Below are 27,834 nucleotides of genomic sequence, written 5' to 3'. Positions count from 1 at the left end.
ATCTCACCGCACATGTGGACCCCAGATGTGACAAGTGGCTGGACAGATATTCCCCTCCACCGATGTTCTCCATCCAAGGAATGGTGCATCGCGCTTGGTTCACCTTTCCGTGTCACGCGTTTCTGGATTTGGTGGATTATCATCTTTACATTCAGAGGAAACAATAAAGCTATTTTCAGCTTGGGAACAAACGAATCCAGTGGTAAATAAAACCCCAAAGCCTGGTGCTGGGAAGGCCCACACTGTCCTCCCAGTTGGCAGGCTTCCTCTGCCTGGGGGGGCTCCGTCCACACCCCAGGGGGGTGGGAGTGTGCAGGCCCAGAAGGGAAGCAGGCAGGGAGCGTTCTGGAATCATAGCAGCTGTATGATCCCCATGTCGGCTTTACGGATGCAGGCACTGAGGTCCAGAGAGGGTGAGCTGCCCGCCGGGGACACAGAGCCCTGGGCGCCAGGGAGCGCTGTCCCCGGCTCCGCTGGTGCTCCGGCTCCCGCGCGGCTGCTCCAGTGTTTTCTCAGCACTTGAGAACAGATGGCTCCAACTCCCACCCACGGAAGCCAAACATTTTCCCTGGTTACCCTGCTAATTTGCTCACAAGCCTCCTCTTGTAAATAGAGAGTACAAAGGCTCCTGTGAACAGCGTGCCTGACGAGCAAATTCTGACTTCACTGGAAAGGCTTCAGACGGAGCACAGCAAGCCCCAGGTAAGGCCCAGGTGTGGCTCAGGTGTGGCTCAGGTGTGGCCAGCAGCCTCGGTGGCCAGCCCGTCATAAGCAGGTACCAGCTCGGGCTCCAGCCCCGGTTCTGCCCCTCCCACCAAGGCTGGCTGGGAAAGCTTGGGCCGGCCCCTGGGTCTCCCTGGCATCCTTCTCTCACCTGTGAAATGGGTGTGCTGATTCCAGAGCCGTAGGACGTGAGATATCATGCATGTGCTCTGGGAACAGAGAAGAGGTGTCTGTGAGAATCCAGTCACTTTCATCTGGTGACAGTGGGCTGGCGTCACTCTGCACCCCACCCCTCACCCGACAATAGCCCACTTGCTCAGCCCCTTTCACTTCTGGAGCCCTCCTCCCGAGACCCAGAGAGGAGCTAACGCCTCAAGATTCTCAGCTGTGTGATGCTGCACGAGCACCTTCACCTCTCTGGGCCTCATCCCCACCTGTGAGGATCCAGTGATCCCTGATACCCAGTGAGTGCTAAGGGTCATCCCTACCTCACCAAAGCCAGGGGAGGCTCCTTGGAGGATGGGGCGGTGGCCTGGAGCCCTTGCAGAAGAGTAGATGTTGGTGGGGTAGAGGGGAGTGTGTGTCAACGGGCAGGTCCTCCAGGTAGAGGGAACTCCGTGGGTAAAGCTCAGGAAGGAGTCACCTCCCTGTGGGGGAGCGGAAGCCACAGGAGCCTGGGTGTGGCTGGTGCTGGGCGGGGAGGGGGCACAGCGGCTAGCCAGGTGGGCAGGGGATCCAGAGGTTTGGAACTGGCAGGGAGAGAGGAGTCAAGGCTCCCAGCAGGTCCCCAGGGTCCCCCAACCTCACCCACAGCAGCCATAATGAAGAGCTCTTCCTGCTAAAAGCTCCTGGAGCCGGGCCAGGCAGCGTCTGCCGTCCTGGCCACCCTCCAGCGGCAGCCCTGGGAGCTGCTGTCCCATCCTGCTGGCGGCCTGTGGTGTCCTGGGGGGTGCAGACCCAGGAGGCCACTTATGGCTTGGGGGCCCAGTACGGGAAGCTTGGCCAGGGTGCCACCCCTTTGATCTGTAGGCCTGGGGTGTGGGGGTCCAGGGGGTGGCATAACCTGCAGGATCGACAACAGTGGCTGAAGAGGGAAGAGCGCCATCCTGGCCCTGCTGTGGGACTGGAGCAAGCCCTCCCACCTCTCTGAGCCTCCTGCCTCTGTCAGCCTCCCCTGGCAGAGTCGAGGTGAGGATTAGAGCAGAGCCTGGCTCCTAGCCGCTGCCCGTAGCGTCCACCCCCGCCCCCCATCACGCACAGCACCACGCAGGGGGGTCTTCACCCTCTTAGGACAGAATTACTGGCTTTGCTTGTTTATTGGATTTAAACAAAGCCCAGATGGCTGACTCTCCTCTTCTCCCGAGGTTGACAGCACAGGTGCTTGCACGGAGGCAGGGGCACTGCGCTGGGCAGCGATGGGGTGGACGGTGCGTCCTGGAGGGTGACGCCCGGCAAAGGCTTCTCCTCTCTGGACCCGGGTCCTGGGCAGTTCCAGGGGCCTTTCCGTCCATGGCCAGAAATAGGCTTTGACACCGTGGTGGTCCCCGGGCCCACCCTAAGGTGCCTCAATAATCCTGTGTCCTGGGGTCACTGTGAGCACAAAATGCGGTGCATATATGGCTGTGACCCACCATCCCAGGTGGGAGTCCCACCTCACCACTCACCGGCTGGCTTCTTCATCTCTAAGAGGGGGCTCAGGGCACACCCATCTGTGCAAGAATTAGAGAAGGTGACGTCAATGAAGGCCACTCCCTGCTCAGGGGGACACGGGAGGGGAGACCCCCGTCCCTCCGAGATCCGCTGAGCCTCGCCCTGCCGGGCGCATCCAGCAGCAGCCCACGCAGCATCCCTCCCTCTGCCCTGGGGAGGCTCCCGCTCCCTCTCCCTCCCCGGCCGTGTCCTGGGCAGGCCCCACACTTCGTTCTCTGTCTGGCTCTTGGCTGCAAGTACCGGTTTGACGGGAAGATTCTAATGGGCTTTAAGTTAATAAGTTGGGAATAAATTAGGTTTGAGCTCCATAGGAAGCAGATGGCGCAGCCGCCGTGGCCTGGAACAGCCCCACTGGAGCAGCGACGGGCAGGCAGGGGCACGGCTGGGCTCTCTTTATTCTTCTTTCTCCTCCAACATCTTATTATGAAAATTTAACATAAAGAAGATCCAAAAGAATCGTGCAGTGAACACCCATATGCTCACTGTCTGCATTTGCTCTGTGAGCTCGCTGGGACAGCTGCCCGTCCCCCGTCCCCCTTGCCAGCCACCAGCCCAACTCGCTGTTTTTAATGCATTTCTAAGTCCGTGGCAGACATCAGTCACTTCACCCCTAAACATGCATATCATTAGCTAGAGATCAATATTTGTTTTGGGTTTGGGTTGTTTGTTTTTAAGTAAAATTTACCAACAGTGAAATGCACAAATCTAGAGTGGACACTTGCTGAGTTTTGACAGATGCACACATTGCAGAAGCCAGAGCTCCACCGAGACACAGCATCGCCGTCACCCCAGATAGCTCCCCATGCCCCGCACGCTTCCCGAGGGTGATCACCCTCTTAATCACCTCAGAACCATGTTGTCTGGTCTAGAACTTCATATGAATGGATATGTGTCCTTCTGTGTCCTTTTTCACTCGGCACAATGCTCTTGAGATTCCTTCCGGTTGTTGGGGTATCAGTGCTGTGTTCCCTTTTATTGCTGAGTACCGCGCTGTGGTCTGGAAGGACCACAGTCTGTGTACTCATCTCCTGCTGATGGACGCCTGGGCTGTTGCCAGGTTTTTACTATTGTGAATAAAATCCTTATGGGTCTTTTTGTGGACATTAAGTTTATTTTAGTTTAGTTTTTTAAAGATTTATTTATGTATTTATTTGGGGGGGAGAGAGAGGGAGAGCAAGTGGGGGAGGGGCAGAGGGAGAGAATCTCAAGCAGACTCCTCACTGAGCGTGGAGTCCGATGGGGGACTCCACTTCATGACCCGTGAGATCACGACCTGAGCTGAAACCAAGAGCCAGATGTTCAATCCATCGAACCCAGGTGCCCTGACATGAAGTCTATTTTTAAGCTAATCTTGAGTCCCTCTTTCCCCTAAAACAAGACCAGCTCACTCCATAGCTGCAGGGGTTAGGATAATGCTTCAACTACCCCCCTGGTTTTTGACTGGCCACATCTCCCCAGACTGAGTCCCTGTGGTGGGCGGTGGTGGGCCTTGGTGGTCTACAGTGGCTCGTGCTCCTTCATGGGTGGCCAGGCTGGCGGCTGTTGTCTGCAGTGGTGAGAGCTACTCTGGAAAGTCTAGCTTGGGCCCAAAGTGTCTCCTTCAAGGTTTGTGTACAAGTACACGCACCTGGGAGGCTTGGTTGGATTGACCACCAGAAATAACAGACCCGAGGGCCCCAGGGAGGGGATTCACCCCAAAGCAGAGATCAACTGTAGAGTACCACTGACGAAACACAGCAAAATCTCAAAGTTGCCACAGAGAGTGGCCACGGAGTAACAGACACGGCTAAGAAACACTCTAGGCCGTACTCAAAACTCTCAGCCAGGTGGAAAGGGCTTCTAAGAATCTTAAAACTTAGACTTTCTCTGCTCGACTAGGGGGCTCCTAAAACTCCCATGGCCCCAAACAGAGAGACAATGTCTCAAACAGATGTGCATGTGTGGCTCTTACCCAATAGAGGGTGTTGTAATCTCATACACAGGAAGCCCACAAGGTTTTCAAAGGAATCATATCGGCCTGGCCTGAGCAGAGCTGATGGGGCTTCAAGGCTGGCGAGCTGGCCTATAGCCCTCTCACCCTTATCAGCCATTCCTCGAGGGTGAGTGTGTGCAAGGTGGGTGAGATCAGCTGGCTCAGAACCCCTTGGGCTTTGGGTTCTACCCTAGTGCCCACTGAGGAATTATGGGAGAGAGTTAGCAATAGAAGGACACCTTTTAGAAAGCTCACTCTGCCCAAGAAGAGGGGTTGGGGGGCAGAGTGGCAAAAGCCAGGAGACCAAGGAGGAGGCCCTGATAGCCATCCTACTGAAAAATTATTTTTTTTTGGTGGGGGAAGCATCTGAGGCCATTTAGAACAGCACCTGGAGCTTGCCAAGTGAGGACAAAGCAGGTCCCCTGACCCCTGGCAGTGGCAGTTCCCTGCTCCCTCTGTCCACAAGGCAGACCGTGGCACAGCATCTCCATGCACCGATCTGGCTGTGCCACCGGGGCCCAGATGACACAACAGTCATGCTGCAGGTCCCTCCCACAGTTGCTGCTGCAGCCTGTCACCTGCTCCTCTGATGGGCCCTTAATTGTCTGCATTTTTCATCCTGGCAGATGGCTTTCCTCTAAGGGAGGGTTGCTAACAGGGTCGGGAGGACAGGCATCGATTAGCAGAGTCCTCGCTGCTGTTAGTGAGGCCCGGGTGTCATTGGCACTGACAGCAGGCCTGGCCCCGAGCCTCACCCACCCTGGCACCCCCACAGGGAACCGTTTCCCAGCACTGCAGTCACCCCTAACAGAGGCACCCATGCTTAGCAGCCAGCACACAGGCTGAAGAGCACAAGACTCTGCTTCCACCTACCAGCTAGGGGCCTTCTTGGGCCTCAGTCTGCTCACACAGAAACTCGGCAGGGATGCTAACAGTCCCAGGTCACAGGGAACTGGGAGATTAATTTTTTTTTTAAGATTTATGTATTTATTTGAGAGGGAGAGAGAAAGAGAGCAGTGGGGAGGGGCAGAGGAAGGGAGAGAGAGAGAGAGAGAGAGAGAGAGAATCTTGAACAAGCTCCATGATTGTAGTGGAGCCCATCACCAGGGCTAGATCTCACAACCCTGAGATCAGGACTGGAGTCGAAATTAAGAATCAGATGCTTAACCCACTGAACCCCAAAGGCACGCTGGCCCCACTTCCTCCTTGACACCAAGGGCTCCTCCCCACTCTGCAGAGCCCCAAGGAAAACTCCTGACTCGGCCAGCTGTGGGGATGGCCCACCCCTCTCAGCTCGGGACCTCCTCAGACACACCCACCCCTCATGCCATTGCCGCCAGCCCCTTTTGCACCCACAACACAGCCCTGAAACCCCCCCCCAACACACACACACACACACACACACACACACACACACAGACAACCACAAGCCACTGCTCAGATGCTCTGGACATTGGGCAACATCAATCCTATGCCCAGACCTTGGCCCTAATCTAAACCCCAAAGTTTCTCCTGTTATTCCAGACTAGGAGTCTTTCACCCCCCAAGTCCTCCCATCACTTGCTGCCATCAGGAGCCAGGGTGCAGAGAGCACGGGAACCAGGCAGGTGAGGAAGATAAAATGTCTATCTCTGCACATAAACACGTTTCGTTTTTCATAAGAAACACGTACTTGGAAAAAAACATTACAACTTGACCTGGGCTTATAGAAACAGTGGAGAAACAGACAGGAACATTCAGGAACACAGTTCAGTATTTTGCTGCATTTCCTTCTAGTCACTTCTCTATGTGGAGTGAATATTCTGTATTGTGTAACCTGTGTGTCCCACTTTAAAAAAATGCAGGGGCGCCTGGCTGGCTCAGTCAGTTAAGTGTCCAACTCTCGATCTCAGCTCAGGTCGTGATCTCAGGGTTGTGAGTTCGAGTCTCACGTTGGGCTCCACACTGGGCATAAAGCCTACTTAAAAAAAAAAAAATCCAGGGGATCACTGGGTGGCTCAGTGCTTTAGCGCCTCTCTGGAGATTCTGGTTAATATAGTGCCTCTCTCTCTCTCTCTCTCTCTCTCTCTCTCTCGAATAAATAAATAAATAATCTTTTTTAAAAATCCAAAGTGTATACAAGTCTACAGTAAATTCAGTTTATTTTTTAAAAGATTTTATTTATTTATCCATAGAGACACAGAGAAAGAGAGAGAGGGGCAGAGGCACAGGCAGAAGGAGAAGCAGGCCCCATGCAGGGAGCCCAACGTGGGATTCGATCCTGGGTCTTCAGGATCACACCCTGAGCTGAAGGCAGGCACTAAACCACTGAGCCACCCGGGCTGCCCTAAGTTCAGTTTAAATTTGAAAAAAGGCTACAATAAAATTAATTATCCCTTCTCTGACCCCAGCCCCACCATCTCCTTTCTCCAAAGCAATCACCGTTACCTACCCATGTACACCTTCCAGAACAATCTGTGTTCAGGCAAGCACACCCGTGGATGCTCCCCCTTTGTAACACAATGATTTCATACTCTACACACTGTATTAACCAGAATCTCCAGAGAAACAAAATCAATAGGATGTGTGTGTAATGTAAATTTAGCATGAGGAATTGGCTCACATAATTATGGAGGCTGGCAAGTCCAAAATCTGCAGGGCGGGTCAGCAGGCTGGAGACCCAGGAAGAGCTGATGCTGCGGCTGAAGTCCAGGGGCAGAATTCCCCTCTTGCTCAGGGCTGACTGATCAACTTTCTGTTCTTTGCCGGCCTTCAACTGATTAGGTGAGGCCCACCCACATGGTGGTGGGCGCTCTTTCACTCAAAGTCCTTGGATATGCTTTTTCTTAAGATTTTATTTATTTATTTGAGAGAGAGTGAGAGAGAACACAAGCAGGGGGAGGGGCAAAGGGAGAGGGAGAGGCAGGCTCCCCACTGAGCAGGGAGCCTAATGTGTCACTCAATCCCAGCACCCTGGGATCATGACCTGAGCTGAAGGCAGATACGTAACTGATTAAGCCACCCAGACACTTCAGTATTTTGCCCACTTTAGTGTCTGTATCAATTACCATGTTTTTTTTCTTTGACCTGTTCCTGTGACGCATCACGTCAATGGCGTTCTTTACGAGACCCTGCGTGTCCCATGTTATAGAGCATGCTAATTGCAATGTGCTCCTGGATTTTGTTGGCTACTATTTCAGTGAGGATTTTATACTGCCATTCATAGGTGAGATTGGTCTGTTGATTTCTTAGAGAAATCTGTCAAGTTTAGGAAGCTCTTCCTTCTTTTTTAACCCGTGCTCTGGAAGGGTAAGATTGCACTGTGGTTCCTTCTTTAAAAGTTTGGTAAAATTCTGCAATTCTGTGAACCTGCCCAACCAAGCCTGGGGTTTCAACGGAGGGGTAATAGATCTTCAACAGAATCCTCTAGTTCCTGCTTAGTAATTGTTTTATTTAGATTCCTTTCTCTTCTGATAGCAGGTTGTCTGTTTATATTTTCCTAGAATATCATCTTACCCATTTTAAAAAATATTTTATTTATTTGTTTGTTTGTTGAGAGAGAGAGAGAGAGAGAGAGAGGCAGGGACACAGGCAGAGGGAGAAGCAGGCTCCATGCATGGACTCAATCCCAGGACTCTGGGATCATGCCCTGGCCTGAAGGCGGTGCTAAACCACTGAGCCACCCGGGCTGCCCCATCTTACCCATTTTTTAAAAATTTTGTGGCCCAGGGGCACCTGGATGGCTCAGTTGGTTAAGTGTCTGCCTCTAGCTCAGGTCATGATCTCAGGGTCCTGAGATCGAGCCCCGCATTGGGCTCCCTGCTCAGTGGGGAGCCTGCTTCTCTCTCCCTCTCTGCCTCTCCACCCGCTTGTGTTCTCTTTCTCACTCTCTCTCTGTCAAATAAATAAAATCTTAAAAAAAACTTCTGTGGTCTAGATGCAACGTGTCTTTCGCAGTGCTTCCCATTTCCTGTTTGTGTGTCACCACTTTCACCCTACCAGTTCCACCTGAGTAGGTAGGTACCTGGTGGTACCTCAGAGCTGTACATCCTAGTGGTGACTTCAGATTTCTCAGTGTGGTTACAGTCTTCCACTGGCTTTCTTGGGTTTCTCATATATTTTTTTTAAGATTCTATTTATTTGCGGGAGAGAGAGCACATGGCTGGGGGAGGGGAAAAGGGGGGACGGGGAGAGGGAGATGGAGGGGCAGAGGGAGAAGCAGGATCTCCACTGAGCAGGGAGCGCCACGTGGGGCTCGATCCCAGGACCCTGAGATCATGACCTGAGCGGAAGGCAGATGCTTCACCGACTGAGCCACCCAGGCGCCCCCTGAATTTTTCAGATAGAACAATCATAGTCTGTCTCCCACCATGATGAATATTCCTTACCCACTCTCCCGGAGTAATTGGGCTATTTTTGCAATGTCTGGCTGTTACAATGCACATCTTCATATACAAAGCCTTTTCTGTATTTAGAATTATTTCCTTCGGCTAGATACTCTGGATCAAAGGGTAAGCATGTTTTTTTAGGCCAATTTACTTTCCAGAAGGGTTGTTCCAATTTGCACTCCCACCAGCAACCAAGGATTAAAAACCTGGGTCAGGTCATGCTTCTTCCTCCAACAGAAACACTCCAGGGGCTCCCACCCATTCCCACTGCCAACAAGACCCCCCTCAGGCTGCTTTATGCCCCCAACCTTACCTCCCATCTCCCACTGGAAAGTTCTTCCTCCTCTGACCTTCTTTTTGTTCTTGAATATGAGCTTTTCCTGGCTCCAGGACTTTGCACTGGCGGTTCCCTGTGCCCCAAACATGCCTACCACAAACCACCCCACAATGGGCTCCTCTCCATCACACAGTTCTGGCGTCACCTCCCCAGAATAGCCCTCCCTGACCACTAGACAATGATGCCCACCCTATCCCCATGGTCACACACAACCCCACCATTCTGTCCTATTGTCTTGCAGGCATCTGATGCTTCCTAAAGTGGCTGCTTGTTTGTCGCCAGCTTCCCCCATTAGACTGAAATTCCACGGGAGCAGGGACCCCCATTGTCCCCTGTATGTAGAGCAATGTCTCACACACACCAAATAATTTTTATTTACACCCAGGAGAGCTCGGCATGGCTTCCTGCATAGACCCTTTCAAAACTCCAGACCTGTGGAAACCACAAGGCTCATTACTTTAAGATCAGTTACTTTGATCACCTGGCTGTCCCCCCCACCCGTCCAGACAGCACCAGAAGATGGGCAGAGGGGTGCTTCCAGCCCTGAGTGCACGACAGCACCCTCCCCAGCACCTTTCACTTATCTTCACTCAATGCAGCCTAATTCAGCACCCAGTTAAGTCCACTCTTCAAACAAATATTTGGCTCTTTCTGTATGCCAGGCACTCCACTGAGCACTGAGGACCTAGTGGCTTTACTCCCAGGGGGCTTCCAGTCTTTCCGAAGGGATGGGGCAAGGCCTTGAGTAAAGGTGCCAACTCCGGCTATGGGCTGACCAGCACCTCTGGGGCTTCCTGTTTGATGGCAGAGGTGGGTCTCAGGACAACAGGAGGAGCTAGTCTGGTGGGAAGTGAGAGGAGGCATCCAGGCAGGGGCCCTGCGGGTGCTTTGGTAGTTCCGTTCTGATCCCATCCTGGTGGCTCGGTCCTGGGTGGGGAGGGGGTTCGTCTGATTCCCATGGACACAGCTCCCAGCCCTGGAGGGACCCAGCACATGTCTACCTTCTCACCTTGTTACAGGACCCTCTCCCCAGCATGGACACCCACCCTCCATCCCTAGCTCATTTCCTGTGCCAGGGCGGGGGCTCCCCTCTGCAATGTTCTCCAGGCTTCCAGACAGTCTCTCTTAAAATCACATTACAGAAGAGTAAACAGAGGCTCAGACAAAAGTGGGCGAGCGAGCTCGGGCCCTCAGCCCCGAGAGAGACTCCTCTTTACCGGAGAGAAAACCGAGGCTCAGTGATAGGAAGCCAGCGGCCAGGGTCTCATCCCAAGCTGCGGGGAGGAGAGACTGGGGAGGGGGCTGGCGTCAACCCCCAGGCCCGGCTGGGACGCGCCCCTCACGGCCTCCAGCCCACGGACTCCTACTCATCCTTCAAACCTTGGGGTCTGGCCGCTCGGGGACCTGCCCCAGCCACTGAGCTGGGCGCTGCAGGCCTGCCCCCACCGCGGACCCGAGGCGGGAGGAGGGAGTGCGGGGTAGTGGGCCTGGGCGTCCGCGGGGAGGTGCGCATGGGGGTGGCGGGCTGGGGCAGGCGAGGTCACCCCGCGGGGTGTCCGGGCGGGTGAGGACCCCAGCCGCGCCCCGCCCCCGCCTCTGCGGGCTCGGCTGGGGGGGAGGGGGAGGGGGAGGGGGAGGGGGAGGGGGAGGGCGGGGGAGGGGAGGGGGAGGGGGAGGGCGGGGCGGGGCTCCGCGGGGGGCGGGCCGGGGCGGAGCGTGGTGGCCCCCGCCGCTCGCCGCCGCCGCCGCCGCTGCGCCCCCCGGACACGCTCGCGGATCGGGGCCCGGCCGACCGCGGACCCGCGGAGGACGGCGGGGGCGCCGGGCCCGAAGCGCGGGGCGCGGGGCGCGGGGCGCGGGCGCCCAGGGGTCCCGGCGCGGGGCCGGCGGGGGCGGCGGGGGCGGCGGGGCCGGGCGCGCCGAGGACCCCCGGGCCGGGCCGGGCGAGGTAAGCGGTCGCCGCGGGGCGGGGGCGGGCGCGGGCGCGGGCGCGGGGACCCGGCTGGGCTGGGGCGCGGGGACCTGTCGGAGCCTTTGTCTGCGGCGCGCGGCCCCACTCCGCGCCCCTCCCCCTCCGTGGCGGTCGGGCCGCGGAGTCCGCGGCGAGGGCACGTGCTTGGGGACCCCGAATCTCCCCCCCCCCCCCCCCGCGTCCCAGGTACTCCCAGCCTGTACCTCACCCGCCATCTGGACCGGGCCAGCCCCCACCCCCGTCGGCCCACCTCGGAGCGGCCAGTGGCCCCAGCCATGCCCGGCGCTGGGAGCCACCGCCCGCCCGGGCGTGCCCAGAGGGTCCTTCCACCTGAAGTTCCTCCCTGGACCCCCTCTGCCCGGTCTCATGTCATCCCCCAGCCAGCTCCCTCCTGGCTCTTGGAAAAGCCACTGTAAGAGGCAGGGCCTGTGCCCAGGGGTCACCTCCCGTGGCCTGGGGAGTCTGTCTTTTGCCCAGGGGCACAGGCTGGGAACCAACTTTGTTGCTGATAGGACCCTGCAGGCAGAAGGAGCCTGGGGATGCAGGGTGCTGCTGGCCTGGGACCCGCAGAAACCAAGGCCAGGGAGGAGGGGGTGCGACTGGGCTGGGAGCTGCCAGCCAGCGCCTGTGGCCAGTGCCTTTGCCTCTCCAGCAGCAACTGCAGGAAGGAAGCAGCCCAGGGCCTTGAAACCCACTTTTCTGTGGGCAGAACCAGCAGGGACGAGTTGGGGCAATCTGTGAGCTGGAAGGGCGGGGGGGTGCCAAAGGTGCTCAACCCTGCCAGGGCTTCAGTGCGAGCTGCATGACCTCTGACCTTGGCTCTCCGGGCAAAGTGGGGGCCCGTGAGCCAGGCTTTCAGGACTGCTGGAATCCAGAGCCCTCTGAGGCCCACAGCAGTGCCCCAAAGCAGGGGCTGGTGTGACTTCTGAGCGCCTCCTGTGTGTAGCCTAGCTTTGACCATCTAGCCACCTGCTCCCATTTATGAAGTACGTGACAGCCTCACCTTTCTCATCCACAACAGGGAGATGGGGAAACTGAGGCCTGGAGTGGCCCATTGAGGCATTAAGTGGTGACCTGTTGACCAAAGAAATGAACTTTGTTCTCTCAACTACTGCCCAGGGGTGGACATTGAGGGGTTCTGGCAGGGTGGGGGGATCAGAGAAGAACCTGTGCTCTCTTGCATTTTTAAGCCTATGTGCATATCCTTAAATCTTAACTGAAGAGGGACATGAGAAGAGGAAGAATGGGTTGGGGGACGATCTGAGGCTCCAGGCTGTTGGTGTGGAATGTGAGGGGTCCAGGGAGGGGCGAGTTGGCCAGGAGAGGTATAGATGAGCCACCTCAGCGCCCCCCCACCACTCTGCCACCCTGCGAGGCCTGGCCTCTGCCCAGGCCAGTGACGTCGTGCCTAGGGGCCTGGGGCTGCCACAGGGGAAGCCAGAGCCCCCCGCCCACAGGAGGGACCAGGAGAAGCACATGGGGACAGTGGCTGAGGCAGGCATTGTGGGTGGAAGCTGCCTGCCTCACTGATGAGCCAGAGGGAGCCAGGGGACGCCTCCTGGCTCAATGCTGAGCATGTCCGCCTTCCCAGGTGGTGTGGCCAGGCGTGTCCAGGGCGCTGCATCTTGGGAAGCTTTGCAGAACACAGGTCAGGGGTTCGGGGTTCGGGCGTCCTCTGGGGCTGGGCTCAGGTCCTGAGCGGATGGCAGGGGGGAGTGTGCCATTGTTGTAAACCACTGCTCTGCTGCTGGCTCCTTCCTTGGCCTTCCTATCGGCTCAGGGAGGCTGGGAGGGCGGGGCCCAGGATCTTGGAGCCTCCTGTGCGGGATCCTGACCAAGGCCACAGAGCAAGGCCACGGTCATTCAAACCAGGCGCAGCTCTGTCCTGAGTCCACTTGGTATCCCCAGCTCCAGATGTGGCAGGAGGCCCAGGGCTGGGGGACACTTGGGAGATGCACTGAGCCTGCAGTGGGGTTACGCCTGCCTCTCAGCCCCCAGACGGAGAATCCTCAACCCTCTTGCCCATGCTTGTGGGTGCCCATCAGCTGGGGCAGCCCCCAATTGGCAGGGGCAGTTTCCCCAGGCCCTGTACCTTGCCCCAGGAAGCAGGATGGCTCTGAGCTCCAAGATCCCTGTTAAAACTCTGTAGAGCGCAGGAAGGGTGGAAACACAGGGCCAGCAGGAGGCACTCAGTAACTAGTCAGGGCAGGATCTGCACATCAGATCCGGAGGCTGGGAGTGGGTAAACTGAGGCAGGAGGGCAAGAAGAAATGAGACAAAAGAAGTGCAGGTGGAGGTTGGAGGGGTGGTGGCGGGCCGACTGCAGAGATGATTGGAGCAGTCTCGGACACCCAGGATCCTTCGGGAAGTGGGCCTTCTCCTGGCTTCTTCTGTGGGCTTTCACACACACTCTTGGGTGGGTCGAGGTGCCACACTCAGTGCCCGATGCTCAGGTGTCCCACCTCTGTCTCAGATTCTCTGCCATGAGTGTGTAAGGAGATAAATGAATAAAAGTCATTAGAAAAACAACTGGCTCAGTCGCCAGAGCGTGCCATCTTGCAGTTGTGAGCTCAAGCCCCACGCTGGGTTTGCTGATTACTTTAAAAAAATAGAATCTTAAAAAAAGAAAAAACAGAAAAGAAAAACTGGTTACTCTTTTAGGGATAAAAACAAGACTCCCTCCAGCCCCACCTGCCCCCCACAGGGTTACCTCTACAATGGAGGTGTCTCTCGATCAGGGATAAATTAGCTTCTTCCTTTCTTTTAAACGTAAGGGTAGTAGACTTGAATTGAAGCAAGAGAAACGGGGGTGAGACCAAAGGAAGGACTTCCCACCACGGAAAGTGGTTGGCCCCAGAATGGAGGGCTGCGGTGCTTCTGAGTGTCCCCGGGCTGCTCCCCTTTCGGTCTGTGAGACTGGGGTGGGGGTGGCGGGGGCGGCTGCCTCTAGGCTCCCGTTCCCTTCCCGGCTGTAAAATGAGTGAGTATGGGCACGTCTTCCCAGAGGGAGATGGTGCGGGGGACACTGAGCACGTCGCTGGCACACGTAGCACTCAGTGATGTCGGCTGTCACTCTGACTGCTCACCGAGTCCTGGCACTCCAGCTCCAGATTCTCCCTCCACCTACCCCATGTCTCTCCCTCCGTGCCACCATGCCACTGTCACCGGGGTCCCCATCATGGGGCCACTGCGACCAAGCCTGGAGTGGCATGGCACCGCTCAGCTACAGGCTCGTGTGCCCCGGGGGCGCAGCGGGGTGCGGGGTTCCCCTGGCTCGCTTAGCCCGCCTCCTCTCCCCTCTCCGCAGCACGGGCTGCCATGGGCTCCGTGGGCAGCCAGCGCCTCAAGGAGCCCAGCGTGGCGGGCACGCCAGACAGGAGCGTGGTGATGAGCTTCAGCTTCGACAGCTGCCAGCTGGAGGAGGAGGTGGCGGCGGGGACGGCTCAGGGCCAGGGCGGTGTGGCTGGGGGTGTCCCAGCTCTCGCGGACTCTGGTGAGTGACAGGGCCGGCGGGGGCAGGGGCAGGTGTGTGTCCGGCTCAGGGCCAGGATGGGCTGCAGGAGCCCCCGGGAGTCACCGAGTGCAGGACGCAGCATCTGCCAGGAGGGATCTGTCTCGAGGACTTCGCCCTGATGTCACGTGTCCCACGTGGGTCACGGAGCCAGGCGAAGAGCTTTCATCTGGCCAGGGGCTCCTGTGACCTCTGGGCAGGTGGAAGGGTGCACGATGAATCATGCACTGCCCTGTAGAGCTTCCGTCTGGAAGTGACACATGTCGCTTGGGTCACCTTCACTGGCCTCCCTTCAGTGGAGATGGGCAAGTGAGTGCCAGATGGGAGGACCAATGTGAGGTGCAAAGACTTGATTTTCATCCTGACCATGTGACCTTGACACGGGCCTAAACCTCTCTGAGCCTTGGTTCCCCCACATCAAGGAAATGGGCCAGTTGCCTATGCGATTGGACTTGCTCGGTAGAGGGCTGCATGCGGGGCTGACACTGGACAGGTTTGGGTTCAGCCACGTCCTTCCACCGACTTGGGGGCCTTGGGCGAGTGACCATTCTCTGTGCTTTGGTTCTGTCATCTAGAAAGGGGAGAAGTCCAGGTGCCACCCTCACTGTGGCTGCACAGAAGCCCCAAAACATTGCTTAGGGCTGTCCCTGCCCTCGGGAGGCCCCCAGTGACAGCTCATTTTGGGGTGCCTGCAGTTGTTTTTTTAAGATTTTATTTATTTATTCATGAGAGACAGAAAGGAGAGAGAGAGAGAGAGGCAGAGACACGGGCAGAGGGAGAAGCAGGCTCCATGCCGGGGCCCCAATGTGGGACTTGATCCGGGGACTCCAGGATCACATCCTGGGCCAAAGGCAGGCGCTAAACCGCTGAGCCACCTGGGCTGCCCATGCCTGCAGTTTTTGCTAGCACCCCTCCAGGCTCAGAAATAGGGGCTGATTTTCTGGTTCCATCCCCTGTCTTTGTACATGGGAAGCAGAGGTCGTGCTGGCCAAGCCCTGTTCCCCTGTACTTAGGCAGAGCCAGCTCTAGGCCCATCCCCAGGGTGCCAGACTTCCCCTGGCCAGGCGTGGCACTAGATAACATGTGACTGTGGCCATAGAAGCAGATGGTGGTCATGGCAATGGTGATTTTAACTATAGTGGCCTTGGTGATGGTGGCTGGGTCACTCAGCCAAGAAACAGAGCCAGTGGGAGATACATACACAGATAGTAGAGAGTTGTAGATAGGATACAGGTGTGGTTTACTGCAGAACATAAGCAACTACAATGGAGCCTGGCTAAGGTGGTCTGAAGTCCATAAGGCTGGTGCTCAGGAAACCCCAGGGCCCTGACCTGTTTAGGGTCTTGGCTCTGGGAAGACCTAAATGTCTTGCCTGATTAGGTCTGGCCCACCCAGGGTAATTTCCTTTTGATTAACTTAGAGTCCGCTAAGGAGAGACTTTTATCCACAAAATCCCTCCATGACAGCACCTCAACCAGTGTCCGATTGAATGAGGGACTAAGCCAGCCAAGTTGACCCATAAAACGGACCCATCACAGCCCACCCCTTGCCCCCATGGCTCTCAAACACAGCTCCGTAACCATACTTAATCTCCAAATAAAGACACTAAGTCATACTGCCACCTGGTGCGACTCAGCTAACCCCTCTGCAACCGAAAACACACTGACCCTTTCCCCAGAAGATGCAAAGTCTGACACAGCACGTTCCCACCTCTCCTTTGACAGCCCACGACTTAAATACTGAGATTTGGCACAAACGTGTCCTCTGTTAGACGGTAAGGTGATAAGGTGGGCAAACGCAAGCTTTGGGTTCATAGACACATACAGACATACTCGCGTCAAGGTGAGGGACAAATACGTGTAACAGCGGCATTCCTGGGGTCTGGGGGGTCCCGTGGTCATGGCTGGTATTTATAACTAGCTTTCTCTGCTGCCCATCCCGCGCCTGTTCCCTCCACAACCGAGCTGGTCATGGTTCTTTGCCCAGTGGGGGGACCCAGACCTTCATTTCTAAAGGCACAAATCAGATTGTTTTCCGTTGACTTCAGCCCCCGGGAGTGGAAATCCTAAGAAACGCCGTGACATACTTGTTCCGGACGTACTCATATTCTGTTCTATTCTCTTTTTTATGATTTATTTATTTATTAGAGAGAGAGAGCGTGTGTGCATGCATGGCGCACACCGAGGCAGAGGGAGAAGCAGACCCCCTGCTGATCAGGGAGCCCAACGGGGACTCCATCCCAGGACCCCGAGATCATGACCTTAGCTGAAGGCAGACACATACCTGACTGAGCCCCCCAGGCACCCCTCTGCTCTATTCTGTTCCATCCCTGATGTGCCCTTGGTAGTCAGGATGAGCCACCCCAGCCCCCTGGCAACCCTCTTCTCTGCCTGCTGATTTGGGGCCAGGAGGAGCCCAGCGTGGCTAGGGGCTGTCTTGCTTCCCAGTCAATGGGACTGTTGTGTCTCCGGGTAGAAGTGTTTCTGCCTTTGGACCCTGGACCGTCCCTTTGGGCCTGCAGCCTGGAGTCATAGGAGCGGGAGGCAGCCGCATTGCTAGTGGGTCCCTGAAGGTCAGAGTGGACCCACGTCCACCTGCGTGCTCCCTGGACACACGAGTGCTGGTGTGGGGAGCTCAGCCCGGGTACTGGACCCCCAGTTAGAGCCTAGGCAGCCTCCTGGGGAGTTTCGCCTCAGCTGAGTCTTCCGGGGGCCGTTCTACGGTCTGTCAAGCCAGCTGCTTTATGGCCACGACGGTGGTGGCCATGGGTGGTTGCCATGACAGCTCTGGCCACGAAGGGGGATGGTGACCGTGATGCTGGTGGACACGGTGGCAGTGACCGTGGTGTGGAGGGGCTCGTCCCCCTCTTACCTGCTGCTGCCCTTGGGTTTAGCGGTAGAGGAGCCGGTGCCCGACGACCGCTACCACGCCATCTACTTTGCGATGCTGCTGGCCGGCGTGGGCTTCCTGCTCCCGTACAACAGCTTCATCACCGACGTGGACTACCTACACCACAAGTACCCAGGTGGGCCCCCGCCGTCGCGCCCTGCCTCCCCAGGCCGGCGGCACACCCGGCTCTGGCTCGCCACCCTCCCGAAACCCTACTGGGGAGCCCGTTCATTCAAATCCTCGCTCAGCTGCAAATTGCTAAGTGACTCAGGGCAGCCGCTCACCCTCCCTGGGCTGCCAGCCACTTTTCAGGCAGAGCGGGGAAGCAGTACCTGCTGAGGGTGGGTGCAGAGAGAGGGGCTCCCCTGAGCACCTACTGCCGGCGAACCCTCCCCCCTCGCAGGGACCTCAATTGTGTTCGACATGAGCCTCACGTACATCTTGGTGGCACTGGTGGCCGTGCTCCTGAATAACGCGCTGGTGGAGAGACTGAACCTGCACACCCGGATCACCGCGGGTACACTGCCCACTGGGGCTCCCAGCTCTCGAACATCTGGCCTGTCACTGCCATTCACCTCCTCAGTTACCCTGCGACCCATCTGTCCAATGGGCACACCTCCTCAGAACGTTAACAGGGTTCAACGTATGAAAATAGGGTCCAGCTTGTGGTGGGTGCACCATATGCTAGCACGATACCTGCCCCTGGGGAGGCTTCTGTGCACCCTACATCGCATCCCGGGACCAGTCAGCTCTTCCTGTCCCTTTCCTCTTCATGGCAACATCCAGTTTCAAGGCCCAGCTCAAGTGGTACCTCCTCCAGGAAGCCTTACAGGCATCCTCCTCTAAAACCTCTAAAGTGTCCCCAGCCATACAAGCGTTAAGGGGAAAGGCAGACAGAGAGGGAGGGCACCTCTGACCCTGCTCCACAGGAAGGGTGGCACGAGGGGAGCCCCCCGCCTGCTGCTCCCTGCCCACCACTCTGGCCTCTCCCACAGGCTACCTCTTGGCCTTGGGCCCCCTCCTCTTCATCAGCATCTGTGACGTATGGCTACAGCTCTTCTCTCGTGACCAGGCTTATGCCATCAACCTGGCCGCTGTGGGCACCGTGGCCTTGGGCTGCACAGGTAGGAACGGGGGCTGGCACCGACCTCTGAGTACCCGCCACGGGCCGTCACACCCCGGTCCCCCACCTGCTGGGGACGTACCGCATGGGCTGGTGGGCTCAGCGCCAGGACATATCCACGTGCGCGCCCCACATGTGTGCTCACACACGGAGTGCACACCCGCGGTGCCTACTGCATCCACCTGCACATCCTACACACACGCATCCTACACACCTGTGTACTGCATCCACGTGTACACTCCACACAAACCCACACACACACACTGCACATCTACACCTACGTGCCACATCCTTGTGGCACTCCACACACACACACACATACACACGCTGTATGTGTATACCTACGTGCTGCATCCATGTATACGCTACACATACACACACATGCCGCATCCACGTGTACACTCCACACACGTGCACACACTTGCATGCTGCATCCATGTGTAAACTCCACACATGCGCACACGCTGCACATCCACAGTGCCCATGTGTCCCGAGCACATACAGCATTAGAGTGCATACACTGTGCACACGTCCACACACCCACTGCATGCCACGTGGACGTGGAGGCAATCCCCTGGCTTCCTCAGGTATGAATTGTGCTTCAAAAACTATCCTGCCCACGTCACCATGTCACCTTGTTGCTCTTGGGGGGTGTCTCTCAAACTTATTTTTTTAACTTTATTTTGAAACTATTTCATACCTCTGGAAAGGTTGCAAGAACACACACCCTTCACATTCATTAGGCTCGCCAGTTACTGATGTTTTGTCACATAGACGCTCTCTGTCCCCATTATACACATAGATATGAATAAATTTTGCCTCTGAAAACATATAAATATAAAATAATCTGTGTTTTCATCTTAAACCGTTTGGGAGTCATCTTGCCTAAATCCTGAGGCCCCCCCCCCCTTTTTTTAAATCCTGAGTCTTGAGAGTGTATTTTCTAGAAGTCAAGATGTTTCTTCTATCCCTGTGTTACAGTTACCTGAGTCAGGAAGCATAACCCACATGGTGCGCTCTCAGGATCCGTGTCACATGTCACCCATCACCTGGATAGCATCCTTTATAGCAGTCTGTTTTCCTGACCCAGGATGCAGTCCAGGATCACACCCGGCACTCACTGTCATGTCTTTAATCCCCTTTAGTCCTGTGTGGTCCTCCGCTTCCCTCTTTCACGGCAGCAATGTCTGGAAAGGTCCAGGTGGTGGCTTTGTACTCTTTCAAACTCTTTTTGTGTGGCAAGAAATACGTTTCACACTATGAGCCAGTGAACATGTTTGCATGCGTGTGTGTGCTTATTAGTGAGATTGAAGCTCTGGGAAACCGTGTCCTCACTCCAGGCTGTGTCCTCAGGTCTGTTTTGTTCTGTTCTATTTCTTTAAAAAAGCAAATGCCGGGAAGGACCAGGAGATCCTAGTTTTCATGGTTTGTCTGCTCTGGGGTGGGTGTCCGTGTAGGGCAGGGATTTGCTAAGCTGTAGGCTCTGAGCCTGTGCATCTCTGTGTTGGTTAGGATGAGAGCAGGGAGGCTGTAGGAACCAGCTGGCCCAGAAATCTCAGTGGCTTCACAAAATAAGACTTCCTTCTGGCTCTCGCTGCATGTCCAACACGTGGACAGAGGCGATGCTTCACACAGTCCCTGGGAGCTGGGCCTCAGTGGTCCCCATCTGTAACACAAGGCCCTTTTAGTCACTGCCACTGGGGGAGAGAAACATCAGAAGTCCACTTGGCTTTTTTCGCCTCGGCCTGAAGGGGTGCATGTTTTCTGCTCGTGTTTCATTGGCCAGGACCTGGCTGGCCCGTGGTCCCCAGCACACACTATTTGCTGGGCAGGGTGGGTGGGCCAGATGCCTCTGCCACCAGGTGAGGGGTGGCATCTCACAATCACTCCTCTGTCTCTCCCCCCAAGTGCAGCAATCCAGCTTCTATGGGTACACGGGGATGCTGCCCAAGAGGTACACCCAGGGCGTGATGACTGGGGAGAGTGAGTATCTGCAGACCCCCAGGAGGAGCCCTTGGCTATGTGCCATGCACCTGGTTGGGGACGGTGACCACCATCAACCCCTGCCTGGCTGGTGGGGGGCAGGGACTCCCGATGGGAAGGGAACGGCTATGATGTGTGCACATCTCTATGAGGGTGCAGACCTTTGTGATGTGAGAGCACGTATGCGTCTGAGCGGGGCTCTAGAGTGACTTGGGGTGCTCGTGTGTTCTGTGTGTCTGCATGTGCATGTGTGTGCAAGGTATGCCTGTCCAAACCACGATGTCTGGCACCACACCTCAGCGTCCCGCTGTCCTCAGATCCCTGGACCCACGAGCTAACCCCTGCCTGGCACCCCCACATGGCTTCTCAGACTCACTTTTCCAAGCCCACCAGTCCTGTCCATCTGCCCCTGCTCAGTGAATGGCACCCCCAAACCTGAACCTTACCCAGCACTCTGATCCCTGCCCTCCAGCCCTGGTCTGGGTGGCCAGCTCCCCACTGGCCCTGCTGCCCCCTCCTGCATATCAGGGCCCTCTTTTGAAGCCCCTTCCTCCAGATGTTCTTAGCCTTCCTTGATGCCTGGATAGGCCAGGGTCAGCAGTGTAGTCCAGGCAGGAAGTTGGCCCACTTCTTTGGGGTACTCTGCATCCCCTACCACGTGGGGAGATTGCCCAGACACCCTCAGGGCTCTAACCCTTTGGTGTGTGGGGTTCGGCTGCAGGAAAGCACGGGGCAAGCAGATCACTTCGGTATGTTTTGTCACAGAGGTGAGCGAGGCAGCTGCAGACTGTTGCTGATTTGGGGTGGCTTGTGCAGCCAGGAGCCCCACACTCTGAGATCAGCCAACAGTGGCCATGGCCTGCCTCTGCCAGACACTACCCAGTGGCTCATGGTCACACCCCACACCCACATCCTGCCTGAGGTCTCCCACCTGCCATAACCCCACTGCCCTCCCTTGTGATCTTGTGACCACACCCACACTTCCTGTCAGCTCCTTGAACATGGACAAGCATAGCTCAGGCCAGCCCCTGCCAGGGATGCTCCTCCCCAGCCTTTGCCTGCCCCCACTGTCATGCACAGATGTTGACATTCTTCTGCAAATTGTTTGCAGCATCCCCCACCAGGTCCCCCCTGTCCCCACTGTGTCCTCCTCAGGGCAGGGTGGTGCCAGGCACACAACAAGTGCTGTATAAATGCTCCTGGGGTGTGTGTATGAGAAGACAGCAGGGCCAGGCAGGGGTGGTCTGAGTGGGCACATGCTGGGAACAGCTCCCTCCTGTCTGGGGCCTGGGCCAGGGCCGGAGGGAGCTTGAGCAGGGCAGGGCCGGGCAGGTGCAGGGCTGGAGGCAGACCGGTGCAGAGTTGGGCAGGGCCTGGGACAGATCCAGGCAGGGGTAGGGCAGGGCTGGGGATGCTGAGTGGGGGCCGAGGCCCAGGCCGAGCATGGCTCCTTCCCGCTCCAGGCACGGCGGGCGTGATGGTGTCCCTGAGCCGTATCCTCACCAAGCTGCTGCTGCCGGACGAGCGGGCCAGTACGCTCATCTTCTTCCTGGTGTCCGCGGGCCTGGAGCTGCTCTGCTTCCTGCTGCACCTGCTGGTGCGACGCAGCCGCTTCGTGCTCTACTACACCACGAGACCCCGCGACAGCCGTGGGGGCTGCAGGGCCGGCTACCGCGTGCACCACGACGTTGCTGCGGGGGACATCCAGTTTGTGAGTCTGTCAGGCGCTGCCACCGCCAGGTCCCAGCCGACCTCCTGGCCTTCCCTCAGGCCCTCCTTCTATCTGCAGAATCAGGTTTCGAGCACCCGTGTATGTGGCCTGAGGCCCGGCTGGTGGGCCGGCCAGAGCTGTCCTGGGGGGCAGGGCGCCCTCTGGTGGCAGCAGGGCCTCACGGCCCCAGAGGGAGCAGGGTGGCAGGTAGGGCGCCTGTGGGATGACATGGGAGGGCAGGGTGGGAGGAGTCAGCATCCCTGCTCCTGGGGGACCCCATGCCCCTCACCGTCCTCCAAAGCGAAGTCCTCGCAGACGGGGTCCAGAGGGTCACCCAGGCTCTGTGTGACACAGAGAGGGGCCACCGGGCAACACACTGTCACAGTGCTGGGACCAAGCCCACGGTGGTCAGGGAGGTTCCCTGAGAAGTGTCCTCTGGGCTGACCTTGACCCCCGAGGAGGGGAGATGTGGAGATCCACAGGAAGGGCATCGGGAGCAGAGGGAAGAGCAAGTGCGAAGGGCTCAGGGGCTGGATGGAGCTCTATGTGTTTGAGGGTCCGTGGGGTGCAGGGTGGGCGACCTGGAGGACCCCTCCCCACCCATACCCGACCGGCTCCGTGCGTCCTCCCTCCAGGAGCACCATTGCCCAGGCCTAGCCAACAGTGGGTCCCCGAAGGACAGCCCAGCCCACGAGGTGACCAGCGGCAGTGGGGGCACCTACACGCGCTTCGACATGCCACAGCCGAGAGTCACGCGGAGCTGGCCCTCCTTCAGAGGTCGGGGGGCAAGGCAGGCGGGGCGGTCCTCTGGGCATTGCTGGCAGCGCCCCCACCGCCTGACCCCTAGCCTGCCGCCCACAGCCCTGCTGCTGCACCGCTACGCCGTGGCCCGCGCCATCTGGGCTGACATGCTCTCCATCGCCGTCACCTACTTCATCACGCTGTGCCTCTTCCCGGGTCTTGAGTCCGAGGTCCGCCACTGCGTCCTGGGCGAGTGGCTGCCCATCCTCATCATGGCTGTGTTCAACCTCTCCGACTTCGTGGGCAAGGCAAGCCTGCAGCCCCTCCAGGGTCCCTGCAGGTTGGGGGCAGCCCCTGAGCTGAGGACACCGGAGCTCCCAAGTTGGGAGGGGGCAGCCAAGCCACAGCGCCATCCCAGGCCACGTCCCACAGCGGGCGGCCCTAGCAGTCATCCTTGTGTCTGCGCCCCGCAGCTACTGGGTCTGTGGGACAGGCCTCCCAAGACAGCGCAGGACGTACTCCCAGGGAGCAGGCACCTCGAAGGGGCCACAAGAATCTGGGCAGAGTGCCCTCCCCGTGCTACAAGCACAGGGCAGGCAGGGGTCAGGGTTGGAGTAGGATCAAGGCTGCCATTTCTGGGGCAGGCCTGATGTGGGCCTTCTTCAGACGAATGAATGAAGAACGTGAAGCTCAGAGAAGGAAAGCCCTTTGCCCAAGGTCACACAGCAGAGCCATCTGAGAAATGAGTCTGTCTGCGAGGGAGCAAGGCTTAGTGAGCTCAACTCTGAATTGTGCTCTTTTCTGCTGCGTAAAATGTTGCAGGCAGGACTGACCCTTGGGGTCTCGAGGGCCCCATTTCTCCAGTAGGGTCAGGAGCCCATCCTGTGAGGGTACAGTGAGGATAGAATGAGGTGGGGGGACCCATGCAATGTTCTTGTTTTTTGGTTTTTGGTTTTTTTAAAGATTTTTATTTATTCATGAAAGACACAGAGAAGCAGAGACAGGCAGAGGGAGAAGCAGGCTGTCTGTGGGGAACCTGATGTGGCACCCAATCCCAGGACCCTGGGATCACACCCTGAGCCAAAGGCAGATAGATGCTCAACCACTGGGCCACCCAGGGACTCCTTGTGCAGTGTTTAGATGGATGCTAGGCACACCAGCAAGCACCGTGTGTTGCTGTAACAAGGGATTTGGTGGATTTGGTGGATTTAGTGGCCAAGGCCGGCAAAGGATGGGGACCCACCGGAGCTGGTGCATCTGTGCACAGGGACCCTGTGTGGGGCTGCCGAAGAGACAGGAGGGGTGGCGGGCTCGGGAGAGACGGGGAGCCAACGTGCCTGGCTCCCCACAGATCCTGGCAGCTCTGCCCATGGACTGGCGGGGTACCCACCTGCTGGCCTGCTCCTGCCTGCGCGTGGTCTTCATCCCCCTCTTCATCCTGTGCGTCTACCCAAGCGGCACGCCCGCCCTGCGCCACCCCGCCTGGCCCTGCGTCTTCTCTCTGCTCATGGGCATCAGCAACGGCTACTTTGGCAGCGTGCCCATGATCCTGGCAGCGGGCAAAGTGAGCCCCAAGCAGCGTGAGCTGGCAGGTAAGGCCCATGGGAACAACGGCCATGTGGCAAAAAGGTGCTCCTGGGCTCCAGGGTCATGTCAGCCTCCGGGAGCTCATAGATGTGGGGATGTTCATCAATCACTTGCCACTTCATTCATCCCGCAATTGCTCAATGAGCCCCTACTGTGTGCCAGGCACTGTTCTAGGCACCAGGGATACAGTGGCAACAAAACAATGACCCCTGCGTGTGTGGGACTGACAGTCCAGAGGTGACAAATGACCATACATGTAATGTGTTGAGTGATGGTAAATATGACAGGGAAAAAGCAGAGAAAGAGGATGAGGTTGTTGGGATGGGGAGTTTACAATGTAAGTGGAATGATCTGGGAAGGCCTCCCTGAGGAGGTGACTTTTGAGCAGAGATCTGAAGAAAGTGGCGAGGAAGCCAGCCTTGTGACAATGCAGAAGAAGAGCCTGCGTGAAAGCCTAGGGGCAGAGCCAGCGATGGGACGGGGGTGTCCCCACGGTAGGGGTGGAGGCCCCCAGGAGCGAGGAGCGGCAGGACCTGAATGTGTGTAAAGACGGCTTCCGGTGCTGCTTGGACAGTGAGGCAGGAACAGGCAGGGGCCGGGAGGGAGGGAGGCGCTCCTGCACTCGTCCAGGCCAGACCAGACCTTAGAGGAGGGGCTCGCTCGGGCAGGGGTCCACGTCCCTGGAAGAAAGTGCCAGATCCCGGATCTGTTTGACAGCCAGAGCCCACGGGGCGGGCTGATGGATCTGGAGACCAGATGTGAGAAAAGGATCTGTGGCCAAGAGGGAGTCCCCAGTTTGGGGGTGTCCCGAGAAGCCTGGCTTGCCATCGACTGAAGGGGGAGAGGGGTTGGGGGAGCCAGGGGCCCTGGATCATGTTCCGGGCACAGTAGTTTCAGAAGCCCTTAGACATCCCAGATTGTCCGCAACAAGGAGGCGCATGTAGATGGGGAGCAGGAGGCAGAGAAGCAGGCAACGCCTGGGGCACCCCATGTGTTCACCTGGGGCGTAACCATCCTCAGATGGCCTCCCCTCCGGGAGCGGGCGGTGGTCACTGCTTCGCACCCAAGAAGCTGCGGCTTGGACTCGCGGCCGCCGTCATGGTCACTGCTGTGGTCCTCTGAGCGCCCCCCCCGCCCTCTGCAGCGCCGCCCTGCCCCTGGCCGCCACCTGAGGTCCCGTGTCATCCGCAGGCAACACCATGACCGTGTCCTACATGACAGGGCTGACGCTGGGCTCCGCTGTGGCCTACTGCACCTACAGCCTCACCCGGGACGCCCCCAGCAGCTGCTTCCACACCTCCACAAACACCTCCTTCCCCGGCCTCTGAGCCAGGCCTGGCCACCCCCAAGGCCCGAGGCCTCCTCCCCGCCCCTGCCTGCAGTGCCTATGGGGCCCCGGCCTCCTCCCCGTGCCAGTCACGCCCCCTCTGGGCCCAGCTGCCCTGTCACTCCGGCCCCAGGGCTATGCTAAGCCATCCCAGGGCCACCCAGGGCCGCCCAGCACTGTGCTCCCCGTCCTGTCTCGCGCCTGCCCTTCATCCCCTGTGTGCGGTGGCCCCGACTCTAGCCAGGCCAGCGCTCTCTGGGGTCACAGCCGTCCCCAGCCAGGAGAGCAGGCCACCAGCGGGGGCCCCTCTTGGCGACCCCCACCCATGGCCACCTGTCCCCACCATCCATGGCACCTGACCCCACCCTCTTTCACCAGGGAGCCCTCCCCAAGGAGAGAGCCTCTCCCCTCTACCTGTCCCTAAACACTAGTTCTCCCAAACAAAATGCATTTGCCACGACGGTATAGTAGCCCTGGATCTGAATGCCCTAAGACCGTGGTCTACACAGGCCTCTCTACCACCATAGCTTGTGTGCTGGCCTGGTGCAACCACCCCGCATCGAGAGCCCCCCTCCATGCACCTAGGCACCCACCTAGGCCACAGGCCTGGGAGTCTGCACCTGACCGGGGACCCCTGTCCACTTCTCTGGCTCCACCTCCATCCGTCTGTGATGCCGCAAGGGGACACACCCAGGCTGAAGTCATCTCTTGACTTAGACTTTGATCCTCACCCAGCGAGGCCCAAGGAAGGACAGGAGTCACTGCAAGTAGGTGGGGGGGGGTCCCCTCCCCAGTCAGGACCCTCAAGTTCCAAGTCCGGGGTGCCCTGACCTGAGGGGATTCTGGAGCATCTTGCCAAAGACAGACTTTTCCAGGGGGAGGATGGCCTGCCCTGCCACGCCCATGGCACACTTGTGACCACCCTGGCCCTCTATGTCCTGTCCACCTGTCTGTCCACTAACTACCGCACCGGCCATTAAAATATGAAGGCAGAGAACTGCCCAGCTGCTGCCTCTGAGTGGCGTCTGTGTGGGTGGGGGCCGCCCCCCACCCCCTTGCTCTCTGGTAGTGGGGGAGGGGTCCTGGTGGGACAGAGCCACCCATGGGGCTAGGACCTCAGTCTTTTCACCTGGGAAGCTGCCCTGCCCACATCCAGGCCTGGAGTTGCGTGGGGGTGGCCAATCTGGTAGCAGGAGGGCTCCGTGCACCTGGTGGGGGGTAGACGGGTGGCATGGGAGCTGGAAGCATTTGGGGTGTGGAGGCACCTTTGGTGCTCCTTGGCCCTCAGGTCAGGGGGAAGGGCTGCAGCCATCCATTTGACAAGGAGCTTGCACCCTGCCCGCAGGAAACGAACCAGGGCCCGAGGTTGAGGGTTCTGGGTTCAAGTTTCAGCTATGCTGCTGATTCCTGTCCAGTTTGGTGCCTTAGTTTCCACAAGCAGTGGAGCCGGTCCACTCTTTTATGTGGGTCCCTTGGAGAAGGTTTGGGGAGGGGGGCCGGCCATCAGAGGGGCTGTGCTCCAGGCCTGCAGCCTCGAGGACTCACCACCAGGACCCACTGTCAGGCATCAGCCCTGGACCCAAACGGGCGCCCTGGCAGCGAGGGGAGCCAAGACCTCGAGGCAATACCACAGGGGCCACCAGGTGGCGCCAGCGCAGCGCTCCTCTGGGTGGGAGTGGCCGGCGGCTGTCCTGACTCGGTTTCTCAGCCCCTCGCCTGGTGGGTCGCTGGGCAGGTGCCCGCGGGGTCAGGCCGGAGGGAGTGGCAGCACCAGGAGCAGGACCTGGCCTCCCGTGACCCCCGCAGGGGTGCCGTCCTGTGTCTCCCCACGGCCCTGGCCCACGCGGCCCACCTGCACTGCCCTGGCTCTTGTGGTCTTCA

At 58.1% G+C, this 27,834-nt stretch overlaps 1 protein-coding gene across 5 annotated transcripts; it reads left to right on the top strand.

Annotated features, from left to right (window-relative positions):
- Positions 1–475: 475 nt before the first annotated feature.
- On the top strand, positions 476–26,957 carry SLC29A4 (solute carrier family 29 member 4). 5 transcript variants are annotated; one of them, XM_072753222.1, is made up of 11 exons: positions 476–702; positions 14,389–14,574; positions 17,486–17,617; positions 17,885–17,998; positions 18,477–18,605; positions 20,513–20,587; positions 22,051–22,298; positions 22,934–23,075; positions 23,160–23,347; positions 24,391–24,631; positions 25,818–26,957. In XM_072753222.1, the coding sequence occupies exons 2-11, from the start codon at positions 14,400–14,402 to the stop codon at positions 25,952–25,954; spliced, it is 1,581 nt and encodes a 526-aa protein (XP_072609323.1). In that variant the 5' UTR covers positions 476–702; positions 14,389–14,399; the 3' UTR covers positions 25,955–26,957. The 5 variants fall into 5 exon arrangements, with proteins under 5 accessions (XP_072609323.1, XP_072609326.1, XP_072609325.1 ...); XM_072753225.1 differs by having other exon boundaries at positions 588–702; positions 25,771–26,957; XM_072753224.1 differs by lacking the exon at positions 476–702 and adding an exon at positions 10,347–10,614.
- The last annotated feature ends 877 nt before the right edge of the window (positions 26,958–27,834 follow it).

Source organism: Vulpes vulpes, chromosome 3, assembly GCF_048418805.1.
Source record: "Vulpes vulpes isolate BD-2025 chromosome 3, VulVul3, whole genome shotgun sequence".
Taxonomy (NCBI): domain Eukaryota; kingdom Metazoa; phylum Chordata; class Mammalia; order Carnivora; family Canidae; genus Vulpes; species Vulpes vulpes.
The sequence above is the reverse complement of the archived record's forward strand: the minus strand, read 5'-3'. Positions and strand labels throughout refer to the sequence as shown.

Bases quoted from the DNA above. Each gene is read 5' to 3' on its own strand.
- SLC29A4 (XM_072753221.1), top strand. From the start codon at position 12,648: ATGCTGAGCATGTCCGCCTTCCCAGGTGGTGTGGCCAGGCGTGTCCAG. The intron at 17,999-18,476 runs GTACACTGCCCA...CCTCTCCCACAG, and splicing joins GCACACCCGGATCACCGCGG to GCTACCTCTTGGCCTTGGGC. The intron at 18,606-20,512 runs GTAGGAACGGGG...TCTCCCCCCAAG, and splicing joins CGTGGCCTTGGGCTGCACAG to TGCAGCAATCCAGCTTCTAT.